This window comes from Platichthys flesus, chromosome 10 (genome assembly GCF_949316205.1).
Source record: "Platichthys flesus chromosome 10, fPlaFle2.1, whole genome shotgun sequence".
Taxonomy (NCBI): domain Eukaryota; kingdom Metazoa; phylum Chordata; class Actinopteri; order Pleuronectiformes; family Pleuronectidae; genus Platichthys; species Platichthys flesus.
The window spans coordinates 26,067,904-26,088,296 of record NC_084954.1 but is presented as its reverse complement, the minus strand read 5'-3'; the positions used below and the strand labels follow the sequence as shown (position 1 = coordinate 26,088,296).

At 38.7% G+C, this 20,393-nt stretch overlaps 2 protein-coding genes across 4 annotated transcripts; both read left to right on the top strand.

The window, feature by feature from the left end:
* The first annotated feature begins 541 nt into the window (after positions 1-541).
* Positions 542-1,709, top strand: LOC133961517 (GTPase IMAP family member 9-like). Its single transcript, XM_062396644.1, is given in 2 exon segments — positions 542-560; positions 1,183-1,709. Coding segments are annotated over 2 exon segments (546 nt in total).
* Positions 1,710-3,316: 1,607 nt separating this feature from the next.
* On the top strand, positions 3,317-20,339 carry galcb (galactosylceramidase b). 3 transcript variants are annotated; one of them, XM_062397071.1, is made up of 17 exons: positions 3,320-3,504; positions 3,603-3,671; positions 3,749-3,812; positions 7,308-7,421; positions 8,142-8,281; positions 9,187-9,225; positions 11,256-11,386; positions 14,360-14,515; positions 14,784-14,908; positions 15,125-15,252; positions 16,212-16,301; positions 16,390-16,479; positions 16,590-16,734; positions 16,970-17,150; positions 18,012-18,172; positions 18,342-18,418; positions 20,114-20,339. In XM_062397071.1, the coding sequence occupies exons 1-17, from the start codon at positions 3,364-3,366 to the stop codon at positions 20,255-20,257; spliced, it is 1,995 nt and encodes a 664-aa protein (XP_062253055.1). In that variant the 5' UTR covers positions 3,320-3,363; the 3' UTR covers positions 20,258-20,339. The 3 variants fall into 3 exon arrangements, with proteins under 3 accessions (XP_062253057.1, XP_062253055.1, XP_062253056.1); XM_062397072.1 differs by lacking the exon at positions 11,256-11,386 and adding an exon at positions 9,368-9,495; XM_062397073.1 differs by lacking the exons at positions 18,012-18,172; positions 18,342-18,418 and having other exon boundaries at positions 3,317-3,504.
* Positions 20,340-20,393: the final 54 nt, after the last annotated feature.

Sequence of the window (20,393 nt, the reverse complement as noted above, 5' to 3'; positions counted from 1 at the left end):
TGCGACTACATTGTTGCACTTAAAACTTAAAATAACAAACATTTTTTTTATATATTTTATTATATATTATATTTTAAGACATTGTTGCGGGCCAATTAAAAATGGATTGCGGGCCGCAGTTTGCCCAAGGGCCGTAGCTTGGACACCCCTGTCCTACCTGTAGGGGGCACTCTGTCTCCAGGAATGTCAGTGCATTCTTTCAAAGATATTTTGTACCTTCCTTCTGTTATGATCTATTCAGCCCCATGGCGCAACCTTGGTTCCCAAGGATACCGCAGAAGAGAAGAGGCAGCTCTGTTCTAGTAGAAATTAGTGGTGGACTTGCGTAGCTTCCTTTTGACCTTATTCTCCTTACTAAATCATAAAAAATGTCATATGTGCTACCATGTCACTTTAACATGTCAGTTAAAATGTATCAGATATGTGATTTTGCTAATTGATTTTGTTAATTGATTCACAGATATATGTTCAAAAAGAGAACATGAAATGGCTCAGTAGACAGTCTGGCAATTTTTTTTTACAATGAAATGTTATTGGACTAATGGAGAAGATAAGAACAAGTGAGTGGTAGGTGTGTGTAAGCAAGAACTGTGACCAGGAACGTTGGGAAATCTATTTTGGAGTCTTCTACTGCAGCAGATTTATTAAATTATTGATGATAAATTATGACTGCACTCTTTCTTGTTGTAAACAAATCCCCAATAGTCAAACCAGCAATGTGCTGTTACACGTCTCAACACCTCGCTTATTTAAATTGTGTCTCAATTCAGGGGTTACATTGTTTGAAGGCTGAGTTAAAAGACAAACAATAATATTTATATATATATATATTATATATGTAAATGTCCCGAGAAAGATACCAGCAATTCCAACACATGGGCTCTACTTGGTAGTCCTGATCAACGGCTTGGTTAGCATTTAGCAATTGTCTGCGAGTGAGGCATTTAGGATGGCATCTGTCAATTGGAGAAAATAACTTGGCTTACATTCTCCCCCTCTAAACTTCATGCAGATAAGAAACACACAGCAACACCCACCATCAAAAGCATATATTGCCAACTGGTTTCATGCTCCATATTTACACACTGCTCCTCCTTAGTTGTGTGTGTGCATGGTGTTTAATTTCAGGATTGAAACTGGTGAGTTCATTGTAATGAAGAAGCACGTCCCCCAGTGCAAAAGTATTGAAGAGGATCAAGACATGTATCTCTCTGTCTGCTCCAGGTCCTCATGCATTCCTGGTGGTTCTGAGACTTGGCAGGTTCACCAAGGAGGAGAAAGACACTGTCAAGATAATTCAAAGTACTTTTGGTGAGGAGTCAACTAAATATCCACTAGTATTGTTCACACATGGGGACAAACTGAAGACACAAACTATTGAAAACTTTATTTCAAAGAGTGGAGAACTCAGAGAGTTCATTGAGGTTTGCTATGGGCGATATCATGTCTTCAACAACCTTGTGAACAACCAGGAACAGATTGACCAGCTCCTGGAGAAAATTAACAGAATAACTTATGAGAATGATGGTGGGCATTACACCAAGATGTTCAAAAAAGCAATAATGGCATCAAAGGTAGAGAAGAGGAGACTTTAAAATGACCTGCAATCAATGGAGCAGAAGAGGTGGAATGCTCTGAAGGCTGAAGTAGAGAAAGAAATGAAGTTAACAGGAGAGTCAATGAAACATAATAAATGTCTTCTGCTGTAGGATATGGAGGTCTTCTGGGTATTCAGAGGCCGAGGTACTTGGCTAAGGTACTATGGTAAGTGCATGTGTATTTATGTAAAGACATCACTGAGAACAGCAACTGAAAGCGCTACCCACCTCTAGTCACATTCACCCATTCATAATGATCATATATAAATTGCTTATAAAGTGCATCCCATTCAAACACTGCCAATTTGGAAATCATAGTACATGAACCAGAAGGTTGAATCGAACCAACAACTGTTCTCACATGCACATATTCCTGTCTACATACACTCTATAGCCAAAAGAATTTTACATTAAAAAAATTACTTAGTTAAATATCTCAACAACTGATGAATAATGTTTATTCTTTTATGCATATACAGTCAGTATGTATTGTTTCCTTTTGCAGGTATAACATGTAAGGAATGAGGTAAGTCTGGATTTGGAATTTTGTTTATTTTAAAATGTTCTATTGTCTTTTATAATGTGACAATTTGTCTGATCACTCTGCACACCTAATGACCTAGTACAGTATGTGCACATTGTTATATATTGTATATGTTTTGTGTAATATATCATTTACACAGTTTCAACTCAGGGGCCACATCCTTCAAAGGCTGCAATTGAAAACTGATCGCATCACAGCAGCACAACTAGACCGAAGGGTCCTTCAAAGACGGCCAAGACATTTATCTTTCTATTTCCTGAGCAACAAGGACCCAGTGAGAGGATCCTTCTTAGGTCAAACAAATCAATGATTCATTGCACGCTGATGATGAAACTTCGTCGCTAGCTAGGAAGTTGACCAAGCTGCAGGAAGTGCTATAGGTCAAATGTAATGATGGGTGTGACAAGCTGGTGATACAAGTAGGAAATTTTCGTGAGACCAAGGCTTGTCATTTCAGTTTGGCAATCTCAACAGTGTAGAGTCCAGTAGACAGTCCAGATCCTTTATAGTCCACTGTCCACTGTAAACCGACCCTTTTACATGTACCTTAAGCCCTCATCTAACCCCTGTACCTGTATACATTCTAGCCTTTATTTGTACACCTATATTTTTCATGATGTAAGTAAATCTACTTTGTTGTTAATGCAACCTCCAGTGTGTTTGAGTCATGTACTGGTTGTATACATTCAGTCCCTTTTCTCTGAGTATAACAGTTTGCGATGCATAGGCCTGTTTACAATAAGTCAAATAAGAGGATGAAAAACAAATTTTTCGAAAAGTGTCATGTTAACACCTACATTTAAAGTGATTCCCTCTCCTACTCAGCTGTTTACATTTATATCAGCTGTTGTGTTCTTCACTGACAAAAGCAATTTATAATGAGTAGAATATAATTTACTGACATTTAGTTGCCTTTATTTTCAACAGAATCTATTTTGCTGTAATTGCTGTGAGTAACTGATGGTTAGTGTGATTTCGTTTTTAGTGGAATTTTAGACAAACTTGTGGTCTGTTCGTATCATTGTTGCTTGGTTTCGGGACGTCTTTCATCAGGGTCAAGGAACAGTGGTTATACAAACAATTACACTTGTACGCCGCCTTCTCTACGAATAGTGTCTTCACCCCGCCCCTCGCCCCACAGGGTGTCACATGTTACCGACCCGCAGCGCTGTCATGTGACACATACCGCGCGCATGTAGCCTAAAGACGGACAGCGGCAGGATGGTACATAGAGGGTCGGTTGTTGTGCTCTTCCTCACTGTGTATCTGAGTCTTTGTCTTTCTTCGCACGCTTATGTGCTAGACGATAAAGCAGGACTGGGGCGGGTGTTTGACGGAGTTGGAGGTCTGAGCGGCGGAGGGGTGAGTACAGCCTGTTTTCCATCCACTTCCTGGTTCCTCAGGAAAGTCAACAGCTTGAATGTGTATGAAGGTAACGCTGAATCTCCGGCTTCCTCCAGGCGACGTCTCGGTTACTGGTTAATTACGCAGAGCCGTACCGCAGCCAGATCCTAGACTTCTTGTTTAAAGTGAGTTCTGAATCCAGTTAGCCATAGAGCTTAACCTACGTTTAGTCTCACTCCTGCGTCGTCTTCTCTGTCTTCAGCCAAACTTTGGAGCTTCTCTGCAAATACTGAAGGTGGAGATCGGAGGAGATGCTCAGACTACTGGTTAGTGACATAATGTTTCTACCTTACTGTCAGAATTTGTTTTTATCATAAAACATTAACTTTATATATATCAATTACATGAACATTTTCCATGTAATTTTATTACAAAAGTTCGGTATAAAGGGACACACTCAATGCAATATATTTCTATCATGTTCAGTCAGTGGAAATTAAAGAACTTAAGTCAGATTTGAATAAATTAAGCTAATTTAAACTTCCACTGTGGGGGGGGGGTTCTTCCAGTGATTTACAAGCTCATCAAAATGTGGCTAGCTCAATAGTCCAGCACTGTACTCACTGAAGCATCTTGAGTGTTTGGACCTTTGGGGACAGTTGGTTGACATCAACAAGTTCATCAACAAGTTCATCAACACTTTCTGGAAGAAATCAAATGTGAATTTGAGTTCTTTTGGATAGTTCATGTGTGTAAATTAGTCCAAACAGCATGGCACAACCAAAGGAAATGCTTCTCAGGTCGCATAGCAGTTCCATCCACACCCTTAATCAACATGTCAATGTCCTCTGGCTTGTCTTCTTCCTCCTCACCTTCTTTGCGAATCATGTAAAGCCCCATGGTGGTTATGCGATCTCAATTAGCTTCCTCACCGTTGACATTCTAATGGTGAAAAATAAATTGAAAATTTTGAAATAAAGAAAGCATTGCAAGTTTAATGCTGAAAGCTTAGAGTAAAATGCCTTTACCAACCAAGTACTCCTTTATGATAGTGTTGCTGTCCTCATTGATGTAGACATACACACATTTTGCAGGACATTGTTCATAAACCTCTTCTATCATAACCACCCCAGTGGTTAATTTATTGACACTTAATGAAAAATGTATCCATCTCTGTTTGAACGATTAGATTCGATCAGAAGTTATCTTTTTTACCATAAAACAATTTCTAGGTTTTCAAATATGTAGAGTTTTACCAGTGTTTTTTAGAAAGATTTTACTTACTAAAAGACATCATTTCAGTAATGCAACAGTGTAATGAACTTTTCTTATCTGTTGGCGCCATGACGAATCATATCTTCCTTCCAGCGGGTCCTCCTCTATTGCTGAAGATCTTCAATAAGTTAGCTGTGTATTTGTCCAGTTGTGCCAGGAACTTGGCTTGAAGCGGCAGAGTTGTTTTTTACTTACTCTTGCTGAGGGTTAAGGACAGAGGATGTCTCACCATGTTAAAGCCCTATGAGACAAATTGTGATTTGTGAATATGGGCTATACAAATAAAATTTGATTGATTGTTATAAGGATAAACAGTGAGAGAAAAAAGATACACATGATAACATTCATTCCTAAGGATGACTTTTTTTTTTTTGAGTGACGATCTACAGACGAGGCACTGCTTATGACCAAGCTTGTGTCAGGCGTGTAGTCGACCTATGGAGATGGTTTTAAAACATACCTAATTTTTACCTATATCAATTCTGCGGTGTTGGATAGTCCAACACTTGTCTTTCCTGGTTTAGCACCATTGTCATTGAGCTGTTACTCCCTACTTTTACAATTCATCAATACCAAAGTCGTGCAGCTAAACAAAATCTGTGAGTGCACTCTCCCTTTATAATAATAAGTCTCTGACAAACATGTTCTCCAGAAATGCTATCCACATGAGAAACATAAGGAGAATAACAGTTTATATTTGAAAAAAATGTAAATACAGAATTGCAGGGCTCCAGACTAACTTTTCCTTGGTTGCACTGGTACATCTAACCTTTTCATCAAGTGCACCACCACATATTTTAGGTGCACCTAATATTTAATTTCTCAGCGTCACTTCCCATCTACATAGGTAAATCCATATCTTATTATGTAAATTATTTAATAGGAGTAAAGGCGTAGATTTTTTTATTTTAATCACAGAGCATTTCGATGATAAAACAAACTTAAAGTGCTGGTTGTTAAGAGCTTAATGATATTGCTTCTCTGCACTTGGACCCGGAGCAGGAGAGCTCCTCCGGCTGCTACTAGCAGGAGAGTGGCTGTTACCATCATACACCTGGGAGTATCTAAAAAGCGCAGATATTTTTAGCTGCTTCTCAGGTGGTTCATGAGCCATGTTCTCAGATGCTCTCTGTCCGCTGGTAGGAGGTTGCTCACCTCTGTGGGTGCGCACGTGTCAGTGTGTGCGCGCATCTGGATGGAACTCCGCCGTGCGCGATACAGAGAGCAGAGGAGAAATCTAAACGCGCGACCACGTAGAGAAAGACATAAACTGCCTCTGGCGATCTGGCGCTTTATTACAAAAAAATAAATAAAATAAATAATTAAGTTGATCTTCCAGGGGGGGGCGGGAGGTGCCGTTGGCGGGGCGGGGTGCCCCCCTTGTAGAAGGGTAGGGGAAACACTGATTGGGTTGATATTGTTACAATCTCCAGAATTACAATGTCTAAATTTACCTTCGTAGATCAATTCACTTAATTGTAGATTTGTTGCCATTAACGTTACCACATTTTAACATATCTTCCACCATCACCCAACCATTTCTATAAATCCAGATGTTTCATTTATTCCATGTTGCATATTCATCATCCTTGTAAATATTATCTACCTCGTCATTATTAGACAATAAATCTCTTACTTTTGTATCTATCGTTACATTATGTGTTCATTTGAGACTGACTATTATTATTTACTCCGTTAGGAGCTGGTGCCCCCTTTTTACAACGAGTACAAATTCACCTTAACGCTAAAATATCTCCCTATACTAATGCACAAATACAGTGTACATCCTTATGCATCATCCTCTGCCACTGCACTTTACTCAGGTACATCTCTTTGCAAAAATATTTTTTACTTTGAAAGATATGTATATGTATGTATTCTGTAATTCTTATTTATATTCTATTGCCTTTTTAATATTTTGTCTAGCTGGCTGTTGTAACTCTCTGCTGCGGTAACAAGTGAAATTCAATGGTGTGGGATCGTTAATGTTTTTTTATCTTGAGCTATGCAGTAGGTTGGGATGTGCGCTATATATATCGTCTACGATAATATCTTAATTGTTGTTTTAACGATGTGCGAGCTCACACTATTGAGTATTATCGATAATGATGATCCATGCAACACATATTAATGCACTGCATGTCAATATACACTCCTGATCAAAATCTTAAGACCAGTTAAAAAATTGCATGAATTTGCATTTTGCACTGTTGGATCTTAGGAAGGTTCTAAGTAGAGCTTCAAAATGCAAAAAGAAGAAATGGGAACAAGAGACCAAAAGTTGTGAGCAGGCAATTTATGAAAACAACAATTTAACTGAAGTAGGCTGTTCCTCAGCTGATCAAAAGTTTAAGACCACAGCTACAAAAAAAAAAAACATTCGCACTAGCCTTTTGGAAACACTTGCATCAAGCATGCCAAAACGAATTTTTGAAGTGATCAACAATAATGGTGGAGCTACTCATTACTGAGTCAGTTTTTGACACTTTAATTTCTGTTTTAGGAGTTGTTTTTTTTTCTTAAAGTTTTGATTTAACCATTTTCAGATGGAACAGAGCCATCCCACATGCACTATGAGAATGATGAGAACTACTTCCGAGGCTACGAGTGGTGGCTCATGAAAGAAGCCAGGAAGAGGAACCCCAAAATCACACTCATAGGTATTTTTTTTTTGCTGCTCTCTACGTCAAAAATAAACTGCAGATAGGTAAAAATCCAAAGGAAAGGTGGATCATATGATAATGTAATACTGAGAAATTGATTATATGATCGAAATATGCCTTATACTTCTCTAAATGAATATCAAGGCCATATAGGCCTGTTTGAAAAGATCTGTCAATTTAAGTTAAAAAAACCTCAGAGCTATTATTTGTTATATGACAGAACTTTCAAAACCTTGGTTTTACAACGTATGCAAGTTCCTTCCTGCAGCAGTAAGATAGTGCAACCACAACTCCACTCACTTGACAATATGCACCAATTTCTGGACTGCACTTTAGCCTAAGGTTTCACTTTTTAATTTTGTAATTCCATTTCCTCCTGCTCAATTAATAGCTAATGTGCAATCTGTTTCACTGTACATATTCTGCTTACACTGTATATATTATTTCTATTCCTTTCTTATTTTGATTTTAATATTTCCATGGATTATAAACCTTGCTTATTATATTGTTTACTTAACTTTTCTGATGTCTATTTTTGACTGTGGTCTTTGCTTCTGTAGCACTGCAAATTTCCCTCTTAACAAATTATTTTATTTACATTTTTAGCCTATCTTTTAAAACAGCTGGAGCCATTTTTTTTTTCATTATAATTTTCATTGGTGGTATACAAAGCATCCTCAACTTTGCGTGTGTGTGTATGTGTGTTTCTTGATGCAGGGTTACCCTGGGCATTTCCTGGTTGGGTTGGCCATGGCAAGGACTGGCCCTATGACTTCCCAGACATTACTGCAGCATATGTGGTGAAGTGGATCCTTGGTGCCAAGCAGTACCATGATCTGGATATTCAGTATGTTGGGGTATGTAGTAAGTTACGAGGGCATCACCCCGAGGGCGCCGTCCAGGTGCACTGTTTTACAGATCAGCGCCAAACATTGTTATTTACAGAACTGTGTCGTACAGCTAGGTACTAATGCAACATATCCTTAGAAAGCTAAGATTATTCTGATTCCACTGATGTAAACCATTTCAAGATCCGATCACAACCGGTACAATCAACGTCTCAGTCCGACCGTAAGTAGAAAAAAAGACAATAACAAAGTCGACGCGACTCACCTAAGAAGCTTCATATTAATCCACAGATCGATAACATTCCAACAAAAACGGTGTTGGTACATTGCCAAAGGTCCAGACAGTCCAGTCCAGTAACATAATCAGTCCAAAACCTATGGAAGTAAATCTGTGTCATCGGGATTTGAAACAAAAAAGACATTGAATTTCTAGCACTGAATATTTATGCATGGAAATTATGTATTTGAATGTTTTTCAACGTTTAAAATTCAACTGCAAAAAATTCAACCTCCAAAAATTCAAGGTCAAAAAATTCAACCGCAAAAAATTCAACCTCAAAAAATTCAACTGCAACATCCGGGGATCCAAGTAGGAGCAATCAAATCCAGATTCAAGATCGGGAGCCAGCGCAGCCACCTCCTCTGTATAAACTTGGATGTACTCTCACTGGTAATTTCTATTTGCGTGTAAACTGGGACCTACTCTCACTGGTAATTTCTATTTGCATGTAAACAAAGATCTCAAAATGGTGGATAGCCATATCCTATTGGTTCTTGTGAGCTGTCAATCTAAACTTAACAAATCGGAGCTGGCATAATTATTATGTTGAGTAAATATTGGGTTTCAACAGCCAGTTGTATCAGAACTTGGACAGGTTTGCAATGTAACTAAACTTTAACCTTCCTCTATTTAGATTTGGAATGAGCGAACCTACAACAGCAAGTACATCAAGGTAATACTAAACTCTTTCAATGTCCTTCCACTGATTTGATTGACAAATGTGCATTATGTGTAAACTTAGTTTCAGTGATGATGGATAAAACAGCCACCAACAGCTAGCAGGGTTCCTCTGAGAGCATGTCTTTGTTGTCAAGGTGCTCCGGAACACTCTGGATAAAGTTGGTCTAACTGGCCTTGGCATCATTGCAGCAGACGGTGATTGGACCATCGCTAAATCTATGATTGCTGATCCACCCCTCAATGATTCTATTGAGGTGATTGGGTAAGTACAGTCGACTTGAAGTCCTGTGCAGGGTGGCATGAAATTATACGCGTAAAAACCTGCTCATTAGACCCAATAGTGCAGCAATTAGAATGTAAAGTCCTCAGTGGATTGTCTCCATGTGCTGTGAGATCACTGAGGGACAGTTGGATCATGGTGGACTGTGTCTGTAGACTCCTTCCTCTGTAACTATGAGCTGGATGTTTGTGGCTGTTATTCCCGTTGGACTGAAAGATACAAGTTCAGTCATTGACTGGAGCTGTTTATGTTCATGCTACTATACAGGAAAATATTTATTTTCCTGAATAAGTAATGTAGATGATGACTCGACTCTTCCAATAATACGTGAGTATATGTGAAATATGTTGTCAACTATTTGTATTACTATTATATACGACCATTCTACAGTTTGCTGCTAATATTCCAAAGAAAACAAACAAAACTTTGGATTAGGGCTGCAACTAACGTCTATTATGATAGTTGATTAGTCATCGATTATTGAAACGATTAATCGATTATCGGATTATGAATGACACAAATTCTCAATTGCTCTTATTTAGCCAACAGCTTTTAAATTTAGCTTGAGGTTGTTCGAGGCATGTAATGACTGAAAATATAGACGATAAAGATCGAAACTACATTAAAAAAATTGTCCAGAACATCATACTAAACTACTAAGAAATCCTAGTTGAGGAAATATGTTTAATACTCATCAATCTGGGATGTGTGCCAATAAGGCCAGGCAACAATACACCCAAATGGTGCTATTTTTTTCCTGTACTCCTATCAAAATGAAACTTTTCACATTGAAAGTACCCATGAAAAGTAAAAAAAATTGTATTACAGCTTTCTTTGAAAATGAATTTTAATATGCAAATTAGCTATACATTAATCGAATATGCCCAAAATACACCCAAATAGGCTTAATGTTTTCCTTTACTCCTACCACAATAAAACTTTACATGGTAAAAGTTTACATGAAAAGTAACTTTTTTGTACTACAAGTTTCTTTTGAAACGAATTTGTATATGCACATGAGCTCCACACTTATTGAATATGTCCTAATTTGCAAAGGCAGAAACACCACTCGTATGTTTGACAAATACATCTACCAAATCTTCATCCAATCATCCTACTGCCAATGGGTGGCCTTTAACCTGAAAACTGCCTGGTTTGGTAGTACCTGCCAGGGGTAAAACCCCTGCCGGTATAGTCTTCAGGGTCACGGAGGCACACAAGCCTCCCCACCACGAAAGAATAAAGAATGACACTAGCTTTCTCGAAAAAGCTAAGGTGTCCAGCCAGTCACAGGAAAATATGGGAAAAGGCATCATCACTGCAGCAGGTGAAAAAGCTTGAGTATCACTGTATGGGTGCAAAAAAGATGAGTCACTGGATGACTTTTAAGGCAAGAAAGACACAGCAAAAGTTTGTTCAATTAAACAGTGTTTAATTAGAGGAAAAGAAAAACAAAACGTTATGTTTTCTGCTCTTTGTTTGTGCTTTACTGAAAATATGCCCAACCATGACCTAAAAAAATCAAGGAACCATGTTTTTTTTTGTACCGTTACACCCCTACCATTCAGTATTATTATTCACCGTTTATTGTAAATAATTAATATTGGACTGAACAGTCCTCAGGATATACAGGATTTACATGATAGCAACGAATATTGTAAAGTTAAACCAAGTCCATGTTGTGTAGCTCTGAATTCATATGTCTCCTGTGCTCTCCTTCTTCCTGTGACTGGCTGTACCAGCTGCTGCGATACACCCTGGATAAAAATGGCCTGGAGAGGGTCAGGATCATAGCGAGTGACAACCTGTGGGAGCCCATTGTCCTGTCACTGCTGCTTGACCCTGAGCTGAGCAAAGCTGTAGACGTGATAGGGTAGGATCCTCTGAGCATGAAGCTTGTTGTTTTCAGTCTGTTTCTAACTCTTTGATTCGTTTGGAAAATACTGTGCTAAATTAGCTTCTCTGAAAGCTTTACCTGCATGATCAACATAATATGATACTGTACACATTTGAATAGTTCTAGGCTTGATGTTTTCTATCCAGAGCAACGCTGGAAAATTTGTGAAAATGTACAAATATGCGCAACCTTAGAATCTAAAGAAACTTGACAAAAAAATGGCATTAATCCAGATCCACACAAAAATATAATTGTTTCCTGAACCCTACAACAACCTCCCTCCATGTTTAGTGGTAATTCATTAAATTGTTTTTGTGTAATGCTGTCAACTAACAGACAGAACATGACATGAAAACTAAAAAAAAAAAATCATTAGTGGTGGTAACTCTAGTTGTGACTAGTCTGATCTGTTATCAATGTTTGGTCCTGATACTGAGATAATTTAATTGGACTGACATCAAAAATGTAATGTATTTTTTAAATGACCAAAAGGTAACATTTTTGGGGTACAACGTTTTCTTATTGGCATGTTTCAAGTGTTTTTCGTTCCTTTCTTAAGTAACAGTTATTAAATAAAACTTATTTCTGATATTCTTTGTTTTTGTCCTTCCATAATAAGTAATGTATAAAGGCCATACATCACCAATCTCCTGGACACCTGGGGGCCGATTTGTGTATAAAACTTTAAATTTTTGCTCTCCCGGATGCTGGCCATCTTGGATTTTGGGGTCAACAGGATGTCTAAATGGAAAAATGATGTCAGAATCCCAATCCTTATGGTCAATTTACATCAAAAATTGTATTCAGACATGCTGGCTGCCATTTTTGATTCTGCCCTTTAGCCAAAAAGGCCTACATTTTTGCGAGGGAAATGGGGGCAACATTTTTTGTAAAAGGTGTAAAGAAGTCAAATCGGTTGTCAAAACATGTTAGCCAGAGAATGGTCACGGATTGAGGTTCCTGACCCTACTAGATGTCTGATCTACTGAGCGGGCCACATGGCTTCCATAGTACTTCCATACAAGCCAGTAGCCATTCAGATTTACCTTTAACTTCAGCTAATCCTCAAGTTCAGCCTGTATCGTTGATTACAAGGCCAAAACACTTGATGATGCTAACGTGCACAACTGATATTGTGTCCCCAACTTGGCTGATGGTCGCTAACAACTGCTAACACCTACTGTTAGTTGATAACTTAAATTGTGCAGAAGATCTTTAAATGTTAAAAGGATAATACCATCTTGTCCTATATTCTAAAATGAGCCCAATGATAATGCTTTCTGGAATGTAACTGAGTCAAAAAGTAAGCGACCAGTGGACAGGGACCTATGCTGTCCAATTTAGTAGTTCAGCTCTTAGGCCTAGTCAAATGTGGTGGTGAGAAGTCCTCGATGATACAGAGATGGCTGTCGTCATGAATTTACATGTTGAACTAATAGTTAATGTGAACTCCCTGCACATTCAGTGCTACTACTAGAGGTGTGGAAATTGCTCGATTCTTCGATGCATAGCGATGCAGATGTGATCGACTCTGCATCGATGCAAAGACAGAGAATAATTGATTCATGTTTTTTGCTACGTTCATTGTTTTAGCGATGTCCCGCCGATGCATAATTATAACCAGCGCTGCTTTAGGACCAGATGCTAATAAAAGGTCTGGTTGTCCTGTGGCAGAGTCTGCCTTATCTTCCCTCTGACGTTTACATTGTGTTTGTTTGATTAACTGTTGCGTTTATGAGACGTGTGTTTAAACACACCGTGCACACACATTCTCCTGCTTGACACAACACGAGTTATAACGTGATTCACACAGCTAGGACATCAGGGTTAAAGTGACCAGAACGATCTGGAATCAGGAACCAACATCACCGATAAGTTCCAAGTTTGAGTGATTAGATAACATCAGAGGAGCAGAGTCACTTGTTGACCTGTGGAGTAATACGCCTCAGTGCAGTGGCGTTGCTAGGGGGGCGGGGGGCAACTTGATACAGTAAAGGCTAAAATCAGAGTTTGTCCTTTTAAGCCTTAGTTGCAGAACACAAGTCTAAACGGAATGAATGTAAAATCAGTGTGGAGAGCACTGTCCACTGTCATAGCACTCATGCAGTAGTCAGATTTTTTTAATCGAAAACCTGAATTAGCAAATTACAGCAAAGTAGTGCACAGAGTGAATATGCTCGCCTCTATTGGCTACTGTAAATGCTAATCAATATTCGAGACAACCTCCTTCACTTTATGTTTTTACTTGACTCACACAAACACCTTTATTATACAAATTTGATCAATCAGCTCACTTAAAAGCTTCATTACAGTTTAATAAGTACAGAAAGTATGGATTTATATTCACCCTGATCGTTCGTCAGATATTACACTTAAATAGCTGTTGATGTTTCAATATGTTCTTGAGTCTGTTTGATTAAGATGGTTTATCCACTGTCTGATACCCCTGATGATTGTCTTTAGTAGTGTCATAAGTAGTTTGCTTGTCATTTAAACAAGATCAAATCTCAAATAAAAACTTTCAGCAATTTCAACTTAAATCCTGTGTCTGCCTTCATCTCCCAGTGGAGATGTTAATTTATGGATTTTACCTCTGGGACTATTGAGTGGTTGATTAGACATTACAATACATGTCATTTAGCTGACGCTTTTATCCAAAGCGACTTACATTTTTAGAACACTCATCATTTTTATGAGGGGCCATCTAGGGGTTCAGTATCTTGCCAAGGACACTTAGGCATGCAGATGGGATAGAGTGGGATTCGAACCAGCAACCTTCTTGTTGCAGAGCACCCGCTCTATCCCCTACGCCACGCTCTCCCCGTAGACCACATCTAATATCAACCAGTTTGTGTTCCTGAGCACAGATGTTTAATTTCCAAAATGTGAAACTCATGTATGTATACAATACATTAAATACCTTGTGTGTTGAATGTGTGTGACTTCTAGGGCTCATTACCCAGGCACCAACACAGTGACGGACGCCCTGAAGACGCAGAAGAAGCTCTGGTCATCCGAGGACTACAGCACCTTCAACGATGAGGTTGGAGGAGGCTGCTGGGCTCGCATCCTCAACCAGAATTACGTCAATGGTCACATGACGGCGTAAGAAAACCCATAAGCAACTCTATGTAATTTAACAAACGTGTGTGATTAACTCTCAAGGGGTACAAAATGAAAATTCACTCATCTACTTGCCAGTATGCCTTAATAAGTTATTCTTTCATTTTCAAAATATTAACAACATGAATTTGTGAACTTTTTGATTACAGAGAAAATATTTAATTTAAAAATCATAAGCAGACTAAGAATTACCAACTGTAGTGAGATGAGGAGTGAGCTGTCAGGTCCCTGATAGTGTATCTTCTTTCAGCACCATCTCCTGGAACCTGGTGGCAAGCTACTATCAGGAACTGCCGTTTGGCAGAGATGGGCTGATGACGGCTGAGGAGCCATGGAGTGGCAACTACGTGGTGGAATCTCCAATCTGGATCACAGGTTTGATGCAGTTTCTAAATAACTGAAATGAAGCTGATAAGAAAAGCTACTGCGGATAGGGGACAGTTACAGGACCTCTGAATGTTGTGGCACCTTAAAAAATACTTGTGGTTCTGAAAAGAATATCATCAAAATCAAGAGTTTTCTTTTAGCCCTTATTTTTCCGAAATGCTTTAATAAATACTTGATCATTTCATGCTGTTGTTTCCCTTATAGCCCACACCACACAGTTCACCCAGCCCGGGTGGACTTACCTGCAGACTGTTGGACATCTTGCACAAGGGGGAAGTTATGTTGCACTTACTGATGGAAATGGAAACCTCACTGTTGTCGTGGAAACTATGGCGAGTTAAACTTTCCTATTTAACACATTTTTTTAACTTTTATCTTTAAAATGTTTTGACATCATTGTTCTTTGATTTGAATTTATCACTTTAAAAATAAGTTTTTAAGGGTGTAGCTGTAGAGAAGGAAGTCTGCAGAGCCATAGGGTTTAAAGGAAGCTCAGCTCTCTGGTTTTTAGCTTCATACATATAATAACAAAGCAACACATCAATCCCTCCCAGAAGTCATAATGTCACAATCAAAATGATTATCCTAATTCAACTAATACCCATTAATTCTAACATCACTGCGACTTTAAAACAAATTTGGCTAATCATCATTGGTTCCAGCAATTTTCACCACCACGGCAAACCACTGAACCCCAAACACATTTACGTTCATCAGCACATGATGTTGTTTCATCAAAACTCACTTTTTTGCGACAGGAAGTCTGACAATTACCACAAAAGGTATTCTTAATACTGTGCATGGTGATTCCCTGAGGTTCTGCATCAAGATGTGGTTAAATCATTTTGTACCACACATGCAAAGGCGGAAAGATGTGGCCAACAGACAACTTTGGTTGTGTGAGACAAAAGTTAAGGAATAAAGAGTCGCAAAATGATAAAACATGGTGTGAAAGCTTTATGTGTTCATTCTCAAAGAAAACATGACAACATGCATCCACCCTTTTCAGCTGTTGCTGCACTGGCTCCTGTTAGTGACAGACAAACCTGGTTGCTGTATTGTGAGCTAGATGCACATTTAGGTACAACATTTTAATTCTGTTCAAATGGGCAAATGTCTGATGTATATTATTTCAAATAAACAAAAAAGGTCTTTGAAGTGGAAGTTTCTTTAAAAAAGCAATTGTAAAATAAAACAACAGTCAAAGTGGCATATCCAGATTTAAAATATCTATATGAGAAAAAATAATAACACTGCTCTTACTCTGCATAATTGGATTTTTCCTTCACAGACTCGGGATCATTCAGTGTGCATAAGACCTCCACTCCCTCAATTCAACGTTACCTCCCAGAATGCAACTTTCCAGCTGAAGGGAACCTTTGTATGTTTCTCTGAGTTTCTCATCAAATTGCTAAAACAGTTATTGAGTGATTATTTTTTTCTTATTCAAGGTTACTTCTTTTTCTCAGGCCTATATCAAGGAGTTGCAAGTTTGGCGGTCACAGTTTAACTTCAAGACAAAAAAGTCTGTCTTTTTTCAGAAGCTTACTCCTGTAAAGGTAAAGGCACAGTTCAGAATCATTTGAACCTGCAATTTTCTTGCCGGATATACACTGAGCTAAGAATTTAAAAAGGTCTAATTTGTCTTTTACAACTTTGACAATTTTAGTTATTAGATGGATCATTCACATTAAATGTGGCTGAAGATGAGGTCTACACACTAACTACCATTACAACCGGACGGAAAGGCAGTTACCCAAACCCACCTCCCTCAGCACGCTTCCCTAAAGTCTACAAGGATAACTTTAATGTTCGTAAGTATAATAAACAGAACCCAAATAATGATGGAACTTCTACACATTACTTAATTTGCCTCAAATAGAAGATTTTCAGACTATTTTCAGAGTCTATGCAGGTGCAGGAAATATTGAACTTAAGCGTAACAGTGGAAAATTCATTGAAAGGCATTAGGTCTGGCAATGTACCCACATCATAAACTTTATTTTGTAAACCATTGCTTTGTACTATCTTTGTATTAACATCCTGTAGGAAACCCACCATTCACTGAAGCTCCAGACTTTTCTGACCAAACAGGCGTGTTTGAATACTACATCAATCTGACTGACCCTGGACCTCACATCTTCACCTTGCGACAGGTTCTTACTGAGAGACCTGTCACATGGGCGACTGATGCTGACCAGACTGTCAGCATCATAGGAGATTATTTGTGGTGAGATGATGCTAATTTAATGTACACTAAACAGAAATATAAATGCAAAACTTTTGTTTTCATTCCCATTCTTCATGAATTGAAGTCAAATATGTAAGATTTCCTCTGCAAACAAAAGGCTGTTTTTCTCTCAAATGCTGTGGAATATTGGTCCACTCCCCCTCAATGTCGATGCAAAGTCGCTGGATATTGGCAGGGATTGGAATTCACTGTTGTATATGTCAATCCAAAGCATCAAAAACATGCTCAATATGTAACATGTCTGGTGAGTATGCAGGCCATAGAAGACCTTGGAGGTTTTCAGCTTCCAGGAATTGTGTGCAGATCCTTGCAACGTGGGGCCGTACATTATCCTGCTGCAAAATGCGGTGACGGGGCGGTTAAATGGCACTACAATGGCCTTAAGGATCTCATCACAGTATCTTGTGCATTCCCATTTCCATAAAAAGCACATGTGTTTGTTTTCCCTAGCTTATGCCTGACCATACTCTAATACACCCATTCCCTAAGCTACAGCCATGTAGTCGCCTTTTATTGGACCAGTTCAAGGCACAACTATGCAATAATCATGCTCTTTAGTCAGCATCCTGATAAACCTCAGTTGTCAGGTAGATGGATTATCATAGCAATGGTGAAGTGCTCAATAATACAGCTTACAACAAATCTGTGTGAAATAAGCCTTTAGTGTGCACAGAAGAAACTGAGATCTTTGCTTTTGACTTGTGAAAAAATGGGAGTAAAAATAAATGTCTGCCCTTACGTTTTTTTTTTTTGAGTGTACATTTCTAATACCTGTTGACCTATACAAATATGGCAACCTGACTGTGTCACATCCCAGACTTGAATCTGTTTATATTACAGGCAGAACCTGACGGTTACATGTGATGTCTTCATGGAAAGTATTACTAGTGGTGTTTTCATAGCAGCCAGAGTGGACAAAGGAGGGCAATCAGTCCGCAGCGCTAACGGAGTCTTCTTCTGGGTGTTTGCAGATGGCACCTACAAAGTTACCAACGATATTGGTCAGCAGCATAACTCTTTGCTTCATTAGACATACTCATACTAAAAAAGCAAAGCAATGTTGACAATATCTCCACATAAAAATATTAAATGGAAATTTCCAAATATATATCTATCCCCCAATTACTTGAATGTGTTTGATGGACCTACTTTGTTCACTGTTGTCAACAGCTTGTCAGACTGTACTTGCAGAGGGTCAGTCTGGTACACGAGCATATGGCTGGTACACCTTATCACTCACTGTGAAAGTAAGTGAAGATTTTACATCTTTATAAAAACCTTTATTTCACAGAGCTGATGGCTTTTTCTGTTTGATACCATAGCTTTGTATTCTGCTTTAGTACTGTCTGTCACTGATGACTTTGTGACATCCTCATGAAGGTGTGAGGCTCTGGACCTGATAGTGCTGAAAAAGATTTGAAGCCTTAGCAAGCACACCATATGTCACTGATGTCAACCAGTCATGTATCTGATGTCAACCTCGCTGAAATCACTGTCATACTCTAGGTTTACTTGCTATTATCTATAATAATTGTGTCAAGAGTTGTTGTGCTGCAGCTTGTACGGCTGCTGGAGTCATACATTATTCTGTATGGCTATCATTTTTTTCTTAGAAGTTTGAACATCAATTTGAACGTGACCTGCTAAATACAGTCTAGAGCCGCATAAGAGCTTCTGAAGTAGTAGTCCAGGCAAAGTAACTCAAAGGTGACAAGTGAACGACCTCTGCTGGATCAGGAGACAAGCAATAGTCCAGGCAAAGTAGCGTTTTACGACCGACTAATTGTAAAAAAAAAAATTTCGGCATAGATAATTTCTATGAGGTGTCCAGAACAACACACTAAAAGTCCTAAGATACCCTAGTTGAGGAAAAATGTTTAATTCTCATCAATGTCTGCCAATAAGGCCAGGCAACAATACACCCCGATGGGGCAATTTTTTTCCTTTTATTCCTATCAAAATGAAACTTTACACAATGAAAGTACCCATGAAAAGTAAAAAAATGTTTATCACAAGTTTCTTCGAACAATAATTTGAATATGCAAATTAGTTTTACCCTTATCGAATATGCCCAAAATACACCCAAATAGGCTTACATTTTTTCTTTACTCCTACCGCAATAAAACTTTACATGCTTAAAGTATGCATGAAAAGTTTATTTTAAATTAATTTGAATATGCACATGAGCTCCACACTTATTGAATGTCCTAATTTGCATAGGCAGAAACACCATTAATATGTATGACAAGTACATCGGCCCAATCTTCATCCAATCATCCTACTGCCAATGGGTGATGGCAAAGCTGCTTTTAGACTGGCCTCTAACCTGAAAACCGCCTGGCTTGATAGCACCTGCCAGGGGTATAACCCCCGGCGGTATAGTCTTCAGGGTCACGAAGGCACACAAGCCTCCCCACCACGAAAGAATAAAGAATGACACTAGCTTTCTTGAACAAGCTAAGGTGTCCAGCCAGTCACAGGAAAATGTGGGAAAAGGCATCATCATTGCAGCAGGTGAAAAAGCTCTAGTATCACTGTATAGTGGCGAAAAAGATGAATCACTGGATATGCTGAGATACAGGCGATTCAGTGATAAAGTAACTCAGAACTTATCTCCAGTGGAACCTCAAACTCTCCCTCCAACATCAACAGCTGCAAAGCTCCATAGTCTTTGGGTCTTTTACCAAATGATGGAGTAAAAAGGGGGAAGTGAATGTATGGACCCAAAAGACAGCCTCCGGGACCCTGAACACTATACTGGCAGGAGTCCCTACTGTGGAGGTATGAGTTCTGCTCTACCTATCATTTGACGGAATCAGGTCAAAATGTTTTACATTTGACAATTTCTCTCTGAGGTACTTGGCCAACTTCTCTCCTCATCCAACCTGTGTTAAATGTGTGTGTTTATTGTAACTTGTCACTGTGCTCCCTCTGTCCTGCAGGGCCAGTATGCGTCAGGGCAGCTGAATGGATACCCACTGTGGAAGAACGCTGTGGTTCTCACTCCCGACAATGGCTGGGCTGCCATTGGAACCCACTCATTTGAACTGGCTCAGTTTGATAACTTTGTTGTGGTGGCAGAATAAGGATTTTACTGTGATGTAATGATTTACTGTAAGCTTTAAATATGCTGATTCATTTATTGGCCTAATAAATGCATTGATTTGATATTTGGGCGCTAGATTTTAATATTATTTTCTCAAGAACTAAAAAAAAAAAAGA

What these genes read in the sequence shown, in the direction of transcription:
- galcb (XM_062397071.1), top strand. Translation starts at nt 3,364, where the DNA reads ATGGTACATAGAGGGTCGGTTGTTGTGCTCTTCCTCACTGTGTATCTG. An exon ending in CAAGGATAACTTTAATGTTC is followed by an intron (nt 16,735 to 16,969) that starts GTAAGTATAATA and finishes AACATCCTGTAG; the next exon opens with GAAACCCACCATTCACTGAA. An exon ending in CAAAGTTACCAACGATATTG is followed by an intron (nt 18,173 to 18,341) that starts GTCAGCAGCATA and finishes TGTTGTCAACAG; the next exon opens with CTTGTCAGACTGTACTTGCA.